At 39.0% G+C, this 13,123-nt stretch overlaps 2 protein-coding genes across 3 annotated transcripts in view; both read right to left on the bottom strand.

Moving 5' to 3' along the window:
* LOC133587874 (cystatin-like) overlaps nt 1-1,811 on the bottom strand; it is a 51,133-nt gene extending 49,322 nt beyond the window's left edge. Inside the window, exon 1 of one of the 2 annotated variants that reach the window (XM_072915546.1) lies at nt 1,529-1,811. In XM_072915546.1, the coding sequence (XP_072771647.1) occupies nt 1,529-1,771 (243 nt within the window). In that variant the 5' untranslated portion in view covers nt 1,772-1,811. The remainder of the gene's footprint in view (nt 1-1,528) is intronic. The other variant, XM_061940399.1, reaches the window with a different exon arrangement.
* A 1,771-nt stretch (nt 1,812-3,582) lies between these two features.
* Nucleotides 3,583-13,123, bottom strand: part of xpo5 (exportin 5) — a 49,266-nt gene continuing 39,725 nt past the window's right edge. The window contains exons 28-33 of the mRNA XM_061940585.1: nt 10,230-10,289; nt 7,468-7,562; nt 7,275-7,382; nt 5,153-5,290; nt 4,914-5,078; nt 3,583-4,751 (exon numbers count right to left, since the gene is read on the bottom strand). Of these exons, the coding sequence (XP_061796569.1) occupies nt 4,602-4,751; nt 4,914-5,078; nt 5,153-5,290; nt 7,275-7,382; nt 7,468-7,562; nt 10,230-10,289 (716 nt within the window). The 3' untranslated portion in view covers nt 3,583-4,601. The remainder of the gene's footprint in view (nt 4,752-4,913; nt 5,079-5,152; nt 5,291-7,274; nt 7,383-7,467; nt 7,563-10,229; nt 10,290-13,123) is intronic.

A 13,123-nucleotide genomic window follows, 5' to 3' on the forward strand; every position in this document is an offset into this window, starting at 1 on the left:
ACTCTCTCGTTTGAATCACACATTAAGAGTGTTACTAAAACGGCCTTCTTTCATCTCCGTAATATCGCTAAAATTCGTTCTATTTTATCCACTAGCGACGCTGAGATCATTATTCATGCGTTCGTTACGTCTCGTGTCGACTACTGTAACGTATTATTTTCGGGTCTCCCTATGTCTAGCATTAAAAGATTACAATTGGTACAAAATGCAGCTGCTAGACTTTTGACAAGAACAAGAAAGTTTGATCATATTACGCCTATACTGGCTCACCTGCACTGGCTTCCTGTGCACTTAAGATGTGACTTTAAGGTTTTACTACTTACGTATAAAATACTACACGGTCTAGCTCCGTCCTATCTTGTCGATTGTATTGTACCATATGTCCCGGCAAGAAATCTGCGTTCAAAGAACTCCGGCTTATTAGTGATTCCCAGAGCCCCAAAAAAGTCTGCGGGCTATAGAGCGTTTTCTATTCGGGCTCCAGTACTATGGAATGCCCTCCCGGTAACAATTAGAGATGCTACCTCAGTAGAAGCATTTAAGTTCCATCTTAAAACTCATTTGTATACTCTAGCCTTTAAATAGACCCCCCTTTTAGACGAGTTGATCTGCCGTTTCTTTTCTTTTCTCCTCTGCTCCCCTCTTCCTTGTGGAGGGGGGGGGGGGGGGGCACAGGTCCGGTGGCCATGGATGAAGTGCTGGCTGTCCAGAGTCGGGACCCGGGGTGGACCGCTCGCCTGTGCATCGGCTGGGAACATCTCTGCGCTGCTGACCCGTCTCCGCTCGGGATGGTGTCCTGCTGGCCCCACTATGGACTGGACTCTTACTATTATGTTGGATCCACTATGGACTAGACTCTCACAATATTATGTCAGACCCACTCGACATCCATTGCATTCGGTCTCCCCTAGAGAGAGGGGGCGTGGGGGTGGGGGTGGGGGGGGGTTTACCCACATATGCGGTCCTCTCCAAGGTTTCTCATAGTCATTCACATCGACGTCCCACTGGGGTGAGTTTTTCCTTGCCCTTATGTGGGCTCTGTACCGAGGATGTCGTTGTGGCTTGTGCAGCCCTTTGAGACACTTGTGATTCAGGGCTATATAAATAAACATTGGATTGATTGATTGATTTTCAATTCACTGTAGCACTTTGAAGTTGTTTGCTCAATGTAAAGCGCTTTTTACAAATAAAAATCTATTATTATTATTATTATTATTATACACCTGTGGCCGGGCCAAGTGATTAGGACACCTGATTCTGATCATTTGGATGAGTGGCTGAATACTTTTGGCATAGTGTATATCCACTCTTCTCCAATGTGCTGCCATATTTTCTATTTTTACAATTATTGTTATAGTGTGTGCTGTGCTAATTTAATGATGTCCTGTAGTTTTTCAATTAGCCTACCGAATACCAAATGTTTTGTTTGTATAATAAAAAGCTAGCTTGAGGAAAGCCACGCCCACCCCGTCATAGAAACCGTCCATAAGCACCTGAACAGTTACGACTTCACCTCAACACTTTTTACCTGAACTTTGGCCGACGTTATATTGAAAATTCGGTAGAAAAAGTGCTCCTCTGGGTTTACTCTGTTGAATTCTGACACGGCGAAACGAGCCGCCGCCACCACTCCGAGGTCCGTAACCGGAACTTGGCGAGGCTGGCCGGTCATCGTGGCTCGACTGTTGCCAACAAAAGTCACAAAATACAAAACACACGCCCAGACGAACATGGTGTGAACCCACCAGACGTGTTTCCAAAGTGGGTCCATGTCGGCGGAGGCGTGTATATAAGGTTAAAAAAAAAATGTTGAAAGAGACTCACCTGTTTGCTATCAGCTCATTTGTGACTCAAGTTGAAACTGACCGCGCGACCGGAAATGTCGTGTTGCCCAGCAACCGACGTTGCTATGTTGCCATCAAGGTAGCACAACGTGGCGTAAATAAGGCAACGTTTGTTTTGTTTCCAGTTGAATAATAAAACAAAACGTACAAGTACAAGTCAAACCTTTACTCACACAAAACTTTTTCCTACTTTTTTTGGTGAAAGTTAGAGAATCCTTTCTGAAGAGACATAAGAATAACATTGTAGTGCGCAGTGGTAGTGTGGGTTGGACGTGGCATAATGAAGGTGGGTGTCGAAGGGCATTTAGTAGATATTTTTATAGACACACATTGGTGTGAAAAATAATAATCATGACAAGAGTCAACCATTTTTTTTTTTAATAACTAATTTTTTTTTGGGGGGGGGGGGGGTTTAGTACCTACGATAAGTCAAACTATAGTAGAAAGTAGGGGTGTGGGGGAAAATCGATTCAAATCGCGATTCTCACGTTGTGCGATTCAGAATCGATTCTCATTTTTTAAAAATCGATTTTTATTTTTTTGTTATATTTAATTAATTTTTTTTAAATTATTCAATCCAACAAAACAATACACAGCAATACCATAACAATGCAATCCAATCCCAAAACCAAACCCGACCCAGCAACACTCAGAACTGCAATAAACAGAGCAATTGAGAGGAGACAAACACGACACAGAACAAAACAAAAGTAGCGAAACAAAAATTAATATTATCAATATTAGTTACAATTTCAACATAGCAGTGATTAAAAATCCCTCATTGACATTATCATTTGACATTTATATATTTAAAAAAATGAATAGTGTCACAGTGGCTTACACTTGCATCGCATCTCATAAGCTTGACAACACACTGTGTCCAATATTTTCACAAAGATAAAATAAGTCATTTTTTTGGTTCATTTAATAGTTAAAAAAAATTTACATTATTGCAATCAGTTGAGAAAACATTGTCCTTTACAATTATAAAAGCTTTTTACAAAAATCTACTACTCTGCTTGCTTGTCAGCAGACTGGGGTAGATCCTGCTGAAATCCTATGTATTGAATGAATAGAGAATCGTTTTGAATCGGGAAAAAAAAATCGTTTTTGAATCGAGAATCGTGTTGAATTGAAAAAAAAAATCGATTTTGAATCGAATCTTGACCCCAAGAATCGATATTGAATCGAATCGTGGGACACCCAAAGATTCATAGCCCTAGTAGAAAGTGTTTCTACAGGAAATATGAATACATTGTGTTAGCTAGCATAAGCTCACTAGCGCCCCCAAAGATTAAGAGTATTTAATAACATTTACTGTTTGACAATAATTATTTACCTGGTAAAAGGTGGCTTACTCTGTATTTGTCTACTCATGGATTTTTTAGTGTGTGAATAAATTGCTGTCATTGCAGTGTTTTACAGTAGCTACCAAAAGCAAATAGCTCACTTGTGCTCCCTAATATTTGGAGTATTATCTGACTAGCTAATTAAAAAAATCAAATAGCACATTAAGTGGCTTCATATTAAAATGATATACATACTGTGCATTAAAAAAAAGCAATGTTTAAGGAGAAATACTAAAACATTTATAGTTAACCTCACGCATTATACAGTATTTAAATTCACCTCTAAAATAGGCTGTATCCACGACATTTTATCCAACGATCTGATTTTTGTACAATGCACTTCAAAAATATATATGCATCACTTTACAGTTTTTCAACAAGAGAAGTAAAATCATGAGACATTTTAACAAATCACTTCTTTTATTCAAAAGCAAACTACTAACAGCACTACACTTAAAAATGTCAGCGTGAACAAGTTGTTTGTGTGTTTTTTTTTTAAACAAAAAGTGGACAATCTTCAGAGACAGTGGAGGCTATATTATTGAAAACTAATTTGAAAGTTTGTAGGAGGCAGAGGGACCTTTTTTGGTACAGTATCTAAAATGCAAAGCTGCCTGCTGCATGCAATGAAGAAGAGAAAACACAAAATGTGCAGAGGAAAAAAAACTTAGGGCTAAATCTACATTACGGAAAGAAAAAAAACTTAATTAGATTTGTAAACAAACATGGTAACTAAAAACAATTGCTTGGACCATAAAGGAATATAAACGTTGCACCTTTAAGAGCACATGTCTATTTCCATGACACTTAGGCACATGGAAAATATAGAACAGAAGTTAAAAAAGTACTTGGGCTTTCTACAGGTTGTTCACTCATCTGACCCAAAGTCAGGACTTTGCATCACTCACAACACTAAAAACTTTAGCTTATTTCCACTTTTTAACAAGACGTTGAAATCTTGTTCCGTTAAATAGCTTTAATGGCAAATGTCCCGAATAACATATGATCCACATTGAGAGTAGTGTCCATCCAGTTTAATAGAATTTATATCAAAATAACTAGTGTGAGCCTCTTAGTATTGATCAAAGTGGCTATCCACATTTTTATGGACACACCCTTTCCTTCCCGGGACTGCTCTGCTTTAAGTGAAGGAGTACATCCTCAACAAAGATTTTGATGCAAAATATAATCAGGAGCTTAATTTATAATTAGTGTGAATGTTATTCCCCGTTGAAAATAAAACATATGTGCATATGATTTGAGGTTGAGTCTCCAGATGGAAAGATGCAGTGTTATAATCAAAATAATAAGAAGAACGAGAATGAATGAAGCAATGTTGACGGATATGTTGGTTACGGCACACCTCAGTAGCACTTGAGTCCCATGATATGAAGTCGCTGCTCTTCACTTACAAGGAGTTTTTCTCTGGGTCCAAGAGTGCCGCGATCCCCGAAATCTCCTCGCTGCTCAGCACATCCGTGTCTGGCTTCGCCTTCTTAAAAAGCGACGGAAGATTCTTGATATGGACTTCTTTCTTGAACTGCTGGCACAGAGCTTTCTGTTGGCAGGAGAAGAGATTTTTGTTTTTTTTGCTGATTGCCATACAATTTGTCCAACAAACCCTTGAATCACTCTGCAGAGTAAGCACAGAATGAAAGAATGCTTGAGTGTGACAGCACCGGGGCAACAGTGCCACCTGCTGGCTGTCGTGTGGCATTACCCCAACGGTTCCTGCGATGAGCTTCTTGAACTGGTCTTTCCTCTTTTTCTCGGCCACCTTTTGGGCATTGGGGTCGAGCAGCCTGCGGTCATAAAGCTCCATAAAGTCCATGTTAATGTTGGGGATCTGGTTCATCACTAATCTCAGCTCGGCGTAACGAGGGCGCTGAAGATGGGGAGAGGAAGACGTGAGCGTTGTCGAGGAGAGTCAGCAGAAAGATGTCTCTGTGTGAGGCTCACCAGGTTGTCGTAGATGTGCATTGCCAGCTGGGAGAGGCTGGCGCTGCAGACCTCGTGCTGCCCGTGAACCTGCAGGGCCTTGAGAACACTGACGTAGAACCAAGAGACTGCCTCGGGAAGAATGTTGCGTCCAATCACCTGCACAGATAGCAAACAGGCGGATTGAAGACCTGAGAAGAAAACACTTTCAACAATAATAATAATTTTAGCCCGACATTTAAAACATGTTTATTATTGTGGTTGACAAATTGCACTTTAATTTTGTTTCTAATAGTGGCCAGAAACCTTTTATTAACTCAACTGTATAAAGTAACATGCTCTTATTAGAGGAGGCCTTTGTTTGTGCATTGTTATATATTACAGTATACATGATAAAATATATACCATTATTTATTATATTACAGTATTACATCATACCAGTAGATTATGATTACCTGCAACATGTTTATTAGCAATGAGTCCTATATTTGTATACATTACTTTTATATTGATTTTAAGTGCATCATTATCTTATATACTTACTGTATATAAAGTATTTCAACAATATACACTATTTATTTTATTACATTTTTTAAGTCAATATTGTGATTTTTTGTACCATGAAATACATTTTATTATTAGAGAGGCTTTTATTTATAGAAATAATATCCAACTATGAGATGTTTTTATTCACTGTATCATAAAAAATGTTTTTAACTTATTAAAAAAGACTTAAAAGTTTTGATATATACATATATATACACACACACACACATATATACTTATATGTATGTGTATATAAAGGGACAAGCGGTAGAAAATGGATGGATATAGAGAGACAGAGAGAGAGAGACAGGGGGAGAGAGAGAGAGACAGAGACAGAGAGAGACAGACAGAGACAGTGACAGAGAGAGGCAAAGAGAGAGAGAGAGAGAGAGAGAGAGAGAGAGAGAGAGAGAGACAGACAGAGACAAAGACAGAGAGACAGACAGAGACAAAGAGAGAGAGACAGAGCGAGAGAGACAGAGACAGACAGAGAGATAGAGAGGATAGAGAGAGAGCGACAGAGACAGAGACATATATAGATAGAGAGAGAGAGACAGACAGAGAGAGAGAGAGAGAGAGAGAGAGACAGACAGAGACAAAGAGAGAGAGACAGACAGAGACAAAGAGAGAGAGACTTACAGAGAGATAGAGAGGATAGAGAGAGAGCGACAGAGACAGAGACATATATAGATAGAGAGAGAGAGACAGAGAGAGAGAGACAGAGAGAGAGAGATAGAGAGAGAGAGAGAGAGAGAGAGAGACAGAGAGAGAGAGACATAGAGAGAGAGAGAGACATAGAGAAAGAGAGACATAGAGAGAGAGAGAGAGACATAGAGAGAGAGAGAGAGACAGAGAGAGAGAGACAGAAACAGACAGAGAGGGAGACAGACAGAGAGGGAGACAGACAGAGAGGGAGACAGACAGACAGACAGAAAGAGAGATAGATATTGGTGTTGTCAAATGTTTTTTTTCTTACATTAGATTAATCACCTACTTTTTATTGGATTAATCAAGATGAATCACAGGTTATTACTAGCTTGTATAATTTAAATTAACTTTAATAAAAGACCCAAATACTTGGACATAAATGGCATTTTATCGTCAGAATGTCATACAGGAAAATGTGTTCAATGTTTTACTTGAATGCATGTAATTTGTTTGCTTATATTTGTTTAATATTAAGTCGAGTCAGCATGTATTTTGTCTTTGTATTGTATGCATTGACTGACCGTATAACAACCTGGGCCGTCTTTCAGGTAACCATCCACTTTAGGGTAAAAGAGCAAGTGCGCTCAAAATTAGTTGTGTGATTAATCTGCGTATATACATGATTAATGCAAATAATTTTTGACATTCGTAATACATATAGTATGTTCATAATTAAAAATACTGATGTTTAAATTGACCACAATACCAAATATTATACCTGTATGATCAAATCAATGGTGTTTGTGCAAAAGGAGTCCTTTATTTAAGGTGAGGTATTCGTTTTTCCAAGTGAATGTGGCTATTATTAAGTATTTCTACTAAGAGCGATGGGCCACTTTTGAAAGAAAAATGTCAAATGTAGGACACGTATGTCTTAGGACTGCGTTACCTGGCGCAGAAGTGTCCAGCAGATGATGGAAGCCGTGCGGTGACAGTATGTGGCGTCCTTCCATGACAGCGACGTGAAGGAAAAGGACAACAGGCTCATGTAGATGTTCTGCGTCAGGAAGAAAAAAAGTTTAGCTTTTAAAGGTCGAAGAATATTCTCTTTTTTGTGTTTACATGTAAGGCATAAGCGTGACCTCATCCTTCATCAGGGTTTTTCCCAGCTCTGTTAACTCCTCTGTAGGCGATGCAGCAGAAGACACTGGCGTAGCATCCATCATCCCATCTTCCTCTGCACAGCAATGGTACATTGAAACACACACACTTAAAATATAGTACAGTAGTTATTTAAAAGATATCAAATAAAAAAGCATTACACATATTTATCTTGTACTATACACAGTGGAACCTCGATTTAACGGACACGCACATGAGCTTTTTAATTTACACGTCACAGACCAAATAAAAAAATACCAGTATGCTATATTGTACGAACATTTCCTGAGCTTTCGAATTTTTCATCCAAAATGCCTGCATTGCAGCCATATTGTACCAAGCAGCACATTCATAGTTGGAGGGCTTATAAATCTCTGTGAGCATTCACTCAGAAGAACCGGGCTGTTTGCTGCTGTGCTAATTACTACTTTGTGAGCTTTTAAAATGTTTGTTCAGCCTTTTCACCGCATTCAGTCAAAAAAAGCAGTGTTGGTTTGAAACGTTCAGGTACTATCCACAGTGTTGTCGACACTGACTCCTCCTCCCTCTTTCTTCGGCTGCACAGCAAGAGATTAACCAACAAGGTAAGTGTTTATTTTTCATTAACATTCATCCTAGTCACGTCCGTTGTGTCCTTGGGCAAGACACTTCACCCCTTGCTCCTGATGGCTGCTGGTTAGCGCCTTGCATGGCAGCTCCCGCCATCAGTGTGTGAATGTGTGTGTGAATGGGTGAATGTGGTAATACTGTCAAAGCGCTTTGTGTACCTTGAAGGTAGAAAAGCGCTATACAAGTATAACCCATTTATCATTTATTTATCATTGTAGCGACCTGGTTATTTTGAGATTTCAAACTGAGTGCACCATAGTGCTAGTGACATTGTGTGTGTGTGTGTGTGTGTGTGTGTGTGTGTGTGTGTGTGTGTGTGTGTGTGTGTGTGTGTGTGTGTGTGTTCTGGCAATGCTTACTTAATGGGGACATCGCTCTGTTTACAGTCACCTTTAGGGGACCTCTGACGGTAAGGGGACAAAAAAACAGGTCCCCTAAAAGGAAACCTTTTTAAATGACAGTCAGATCCATTCTGAAGATGCCTAAGTGATTTTTAAAGGGGAACATTATCACCAGACCTATGTAAGCGTCAATATATACCTTGATGTTGCAGAAAAAAAGACCATATCTTTTTTTAACCGATTTCCGAACTCTAAATGGGTGAATTTTGGCGAATTAAACGCCTTTCTATTATTCGCTCTCGGAGCGATGACGTCACAACGTGACGTCACATCGGGAAGCAATCCGCCATTTTCTCAAACACATTACAAACACCGAATCAAATCAGCTCTGTTATTTTCCGTTTTTTCAACTGTTTTCCGTACCTTGGAGACATCATGCCTCGTCGGTGTGTTGTCGGAGGGTGTAACAACACGAACAGGGACGGATTGAAGTTGCACCAGTGGTGCACCATGTTTGTTTGAGTTGGCATCACTGTGTGACGTCACAGGAAAATGGACGGGTGTATATAACGATGGTTAAAATCAGGCACTTTGAAGCTTTTTTTAGGGATATTGCGTGATGGGTAAAATTTTGAAAAAAACTTCAAAAAATAAAATAAGCCACTGGGAACTGATTTTTAATGGTTTTAACCCTTCTGAAATTGTGATAATGTTCCCCTTTAAGCTTTGGCCCATAAAACATGTTTACTGGTTAGTTTGAGTGTGAGACATTTGCATAGCAGCCCCCTCATCGGACTGTAGCTGGTACATTTACCGTAAGTGGTGAAACTTCCTATAAGAGGACAGCTGTAGTGCTGTATTCTGAGGATCATGTCATATTTAATTTGAACCTTTTTTTTTTTTTTAACAAATGGTCCACAGTAGTCACGTACAAATTTGTGTGAATTATGCAAAATTATTTAAATTTGGTCCCCATGAACCATATTAACTATTTTTTCCCAGGGTCCCCAGTAAGAATGATCAGCACATTACTTCATCAATCCAGAAATTTAAAGACGTGTATGAGCTAAATGGGCAGTGGCCATTTTACCTAAATTTTTTTATGCCTCCACAACCTGTAGAAAGGGTGGCCCCCACAAGTGATGATCAAAAACTTGGTCCCCATTCCAAATGATAACCAATGTGTGTGTGTGTGTGTGTGTGTGTGTGTGTGTGTGTGTGTGTGTGTTTACGCGCACATGCACGTCGGCTGCAAACTGTCAATTTAGCTAGTTGTTGTTTAGGCTTTGATATTAAATAGAAAGTTGATCCATCATCCCTTTGTAATGTTTGTTTGCTGTACTGTATAGTGCTTTATTTTGTTTTCAAAGTGTACACATTTTTACTGAAATATAGACTTTTGTCAATGCTTGAACTCATTGTTCATACTTAAATTAATTCTTCTGAAGAAAATTTGCTTCAATGTACACACGTTTCTATTTAGGAACACTGTTTGCTCAAGCAGCGACCATCAGCATTCCTGTTCTGTCTACTCTGTAACGTATCGCTAATCTTGAACAGGTCTGTGCTGACAATTTGGTTGTACTTTTTAATTGCAATGACAAGTTATCGATCTGTGGAAGAATCGAGGTTCCACTGAAATGTATATTTTTTTCAATTAACCGTATGGAAGAAGCCCAGTCTCTGAAATGTTCTAAACTCCTGTTTTCCTATTGAACAGTTGCACCTTGTATGTATAATATAATCAGCAAGGTAAAGTACAATAGTTTCCTGGATCCAGATACCATTCTTACCTTCCATTTCTTCCTTATTTGGAGCAGGTTCGGGCAGTTTTCGTGAAATACAGCTTACAGCTGGAAATGACAAAAATCAACATGTATTACACTCACACAAAAATCATACACATAATAAACGATGAATGAGTCGGGTGTGTCAAATTTATGCAAAATGGACTGCAATACTTGCTGGAAATCAGCATAAGCGCCGCTGAGTCAATCTCAACATTCCAGTTAGGATTGTGCGATATAAATTGTATACATTTTGTCAATGACAAAACTTTTAATTAGAGATGTCCGATCAGCCGATAAATGCTTTAAAATGTAATATCGGAAATTATTGGTATCGGTTTCAAAAAGTAAAATTAATGACTTTTTAAAACGCCGCTGTACGGAGCGGTACATATCCGGTAAAACACGGACGTAAGGTATACTTGCCAACCCTCCCGATTTTCCCGGGAGAGTCTTAAATTTCAGTGCCCCTCCCGAAAATCTCCCGGTGCAACCATTCTCCCGAATTTCTCCCGGACAACAATATTGGGGGCGTGCCTTAAAGGCACTGCCTTTAGCGTCCTCTACAACTTGTCGTCATGTCCGCTTTTCCTCCATAAAAAAACAGCGTGCCGGCCCAGTCACATAATATATGCGGCTTTTACACACACATAAGTGAATGCCATGCATACTTGATCAACAGCCATACAGGTCACACTTTAACACTGTTACAAGTATGCGCCACACTGTGAACCCACACCAAACAAGAATGACAAACACATTTCGGGAGAACATCCGCACCGTAACACAACATAAACACAACAGAACAAATCCCCAGAACCCCTTGCAGCACTAACTCTTCCGGGACGCTAGAATATACACCCCCGCTACTATCAAACCCCTGCTGTTTTGAGGCATGTTAAAAAAAATAATGCATTTTGTGACTTCAATAATAAATATGGCAGTGCCATGTTGGCACTTTTTTCCATAACTGGAGTTGAAGTTGTTCTCTTATTTTGGAAAACATTGTTTTTGATTGATTAATTGAAACTTGTATTAGTAGATTGCACAGTACAGTACATATTCCGTACAATTGACCACTAAATGGTAACACCCGAGTAAGTTTTTCAACTTGTTTAAGTCGGGGTCCACGTTAATCAATTCATGGTAAAGTTACATTGTTTAATGCATCCAGCGGGGCATCACAACAAAATTAGGCATAATAATGTGTTAATTCCACGACTGTATATATCGGTATCGGTTGATATCGGAATCGGTAATTAAGAATTGGACAATATCAGAATATCGGATATCGGCAAAAAAGCCATTATCGGACATCTCTACTTTTAATACTATCGTTATATCGTGATAATGCATGTTGATGACAAATTCTAGCTGTGTCCCCTATATTTGACAGCCACAAGCAAACAAACGAGTCTTCAACACACTGGAACATTCTTGTTAGCAGCTAATATCCCTCCACAGTGCAAAGCCAATTCTAAGTCAGCCACCCTCGCCTCCATTGCGGCAAATATATTGCGTTTCTTACAAGTATTATCGCTGGAGGACGAGGAATAGCTAAACATGCTACATCAGGATATGCCAACTGCTAAGATAGAGATCTTGAAACCAAAAAGAGGTGGACAGATGGTTCAAAATATTGACAGTAAGGATACGAAGTATATGGTCAATACTACAGTGGTTAGATCATTTTTCTTATAAAAAAATATTTTGTTATTTTTATTCTTGGTTACAAACTCAGGACATAGTTACTTGCACTGGACACAGGAATACTTTAAGGGCAAAAATGAAAGGATAGATAATAAATTAAAGCCAATAGAAGGAGATCATTGAAAAATGTAATGTCCTGTGCTTTTGCCCAATTGTATTTGTGATAAAAAATGTAACCATTCAATGATCTTAAAAAAAGTGAAGTATCAGCATTGGTATGACTAATACTGCCCCAGTAACTATTTGGTATTTGATCAATAGCATGTAGTATCACCCAAAATTAATGTTGCGTATTGAAAAGCCCAAAACTACCGGTAATGTCAACTACTGATACAGAAGAATAAGTGCTTTTTACATTTTAACAGACTTGTAAACAGGGGCGCCGCTAGGGATTTTGGGCCCCATGAAAAGAATCTTTACAGGGCCCCCAACACAGTGTCATTATTTTTTCTGTATTATAATTTCATCATCATTAGGGGCCTTTCTGGGCCCCCCTCCATCATGGGCCCCTAGAATCCGTCTCCTTCACCCCCCCTTTTCGGCGCCCCTGCTTGTAAATAGCACAATGTTAGAGTAGAAAGCTGTTTGAATAGAGTAATAATGGTTTTGAGAAAATAATACAACCATGAATGACGCAATATGTTACCACACATGCCAAATTAGGAGAATTAGGGGAACATGCTTTATCTTTATCATGCAGTATTATGCTTCAAACCCCGCTTCCAAAAGCTGTCCACGACAAAACATGCTCATTGTAACCATTAATCCTCACTTTCTAAATTGGATTTAAAAAAATTCAGCACAAATTGTTTTGTTCATTTTTGTATAGCAGCTGAAAGTGTTGTATATATTGTGCTGCTGAGATAATGTTGCTGATCAATCACAATTTTGTATTTATTGAGTTTATTTAATTGTATTTTTTTAGTATCAAATAGTTCAAGTCTGTCTGTTTTTATAAGGATATTTGTTTTAAATTTCAGGCAAATTGTTGTACTTTAAATATTTTCTGTTGCAGACTTAAAAACAACAATCCATCCATCCATTTTCTACCGCTTGTCCCTTTTGGGGTCGCTGGAGCCTATCTCAGCTGCATTTGGACAGAAGGCGGGGTACACCCTGGACAAGTCGCCACCTCATCACAGGGCCAACACAGATAGACAGACAACATTCACACTCACATTCACACACTA

The sequence above is a fragment of the Nerophis lumbriciformis genome, linkage group LG02 (genome assembly GCF_033978685.3).
Source record: "Nerophis lumbriciformis linkage group LG02, RoL_Nlum_v2.1, whole genome shotgun sequence".
Classification (NCBI taxonomy): domain Eukaryota; kingdom Metazoa; phylum Chordata; class Actinopteri; order Syngnathiformes; family Syngnathidae; genus Nerophis; species Nerophis lumbriciformis.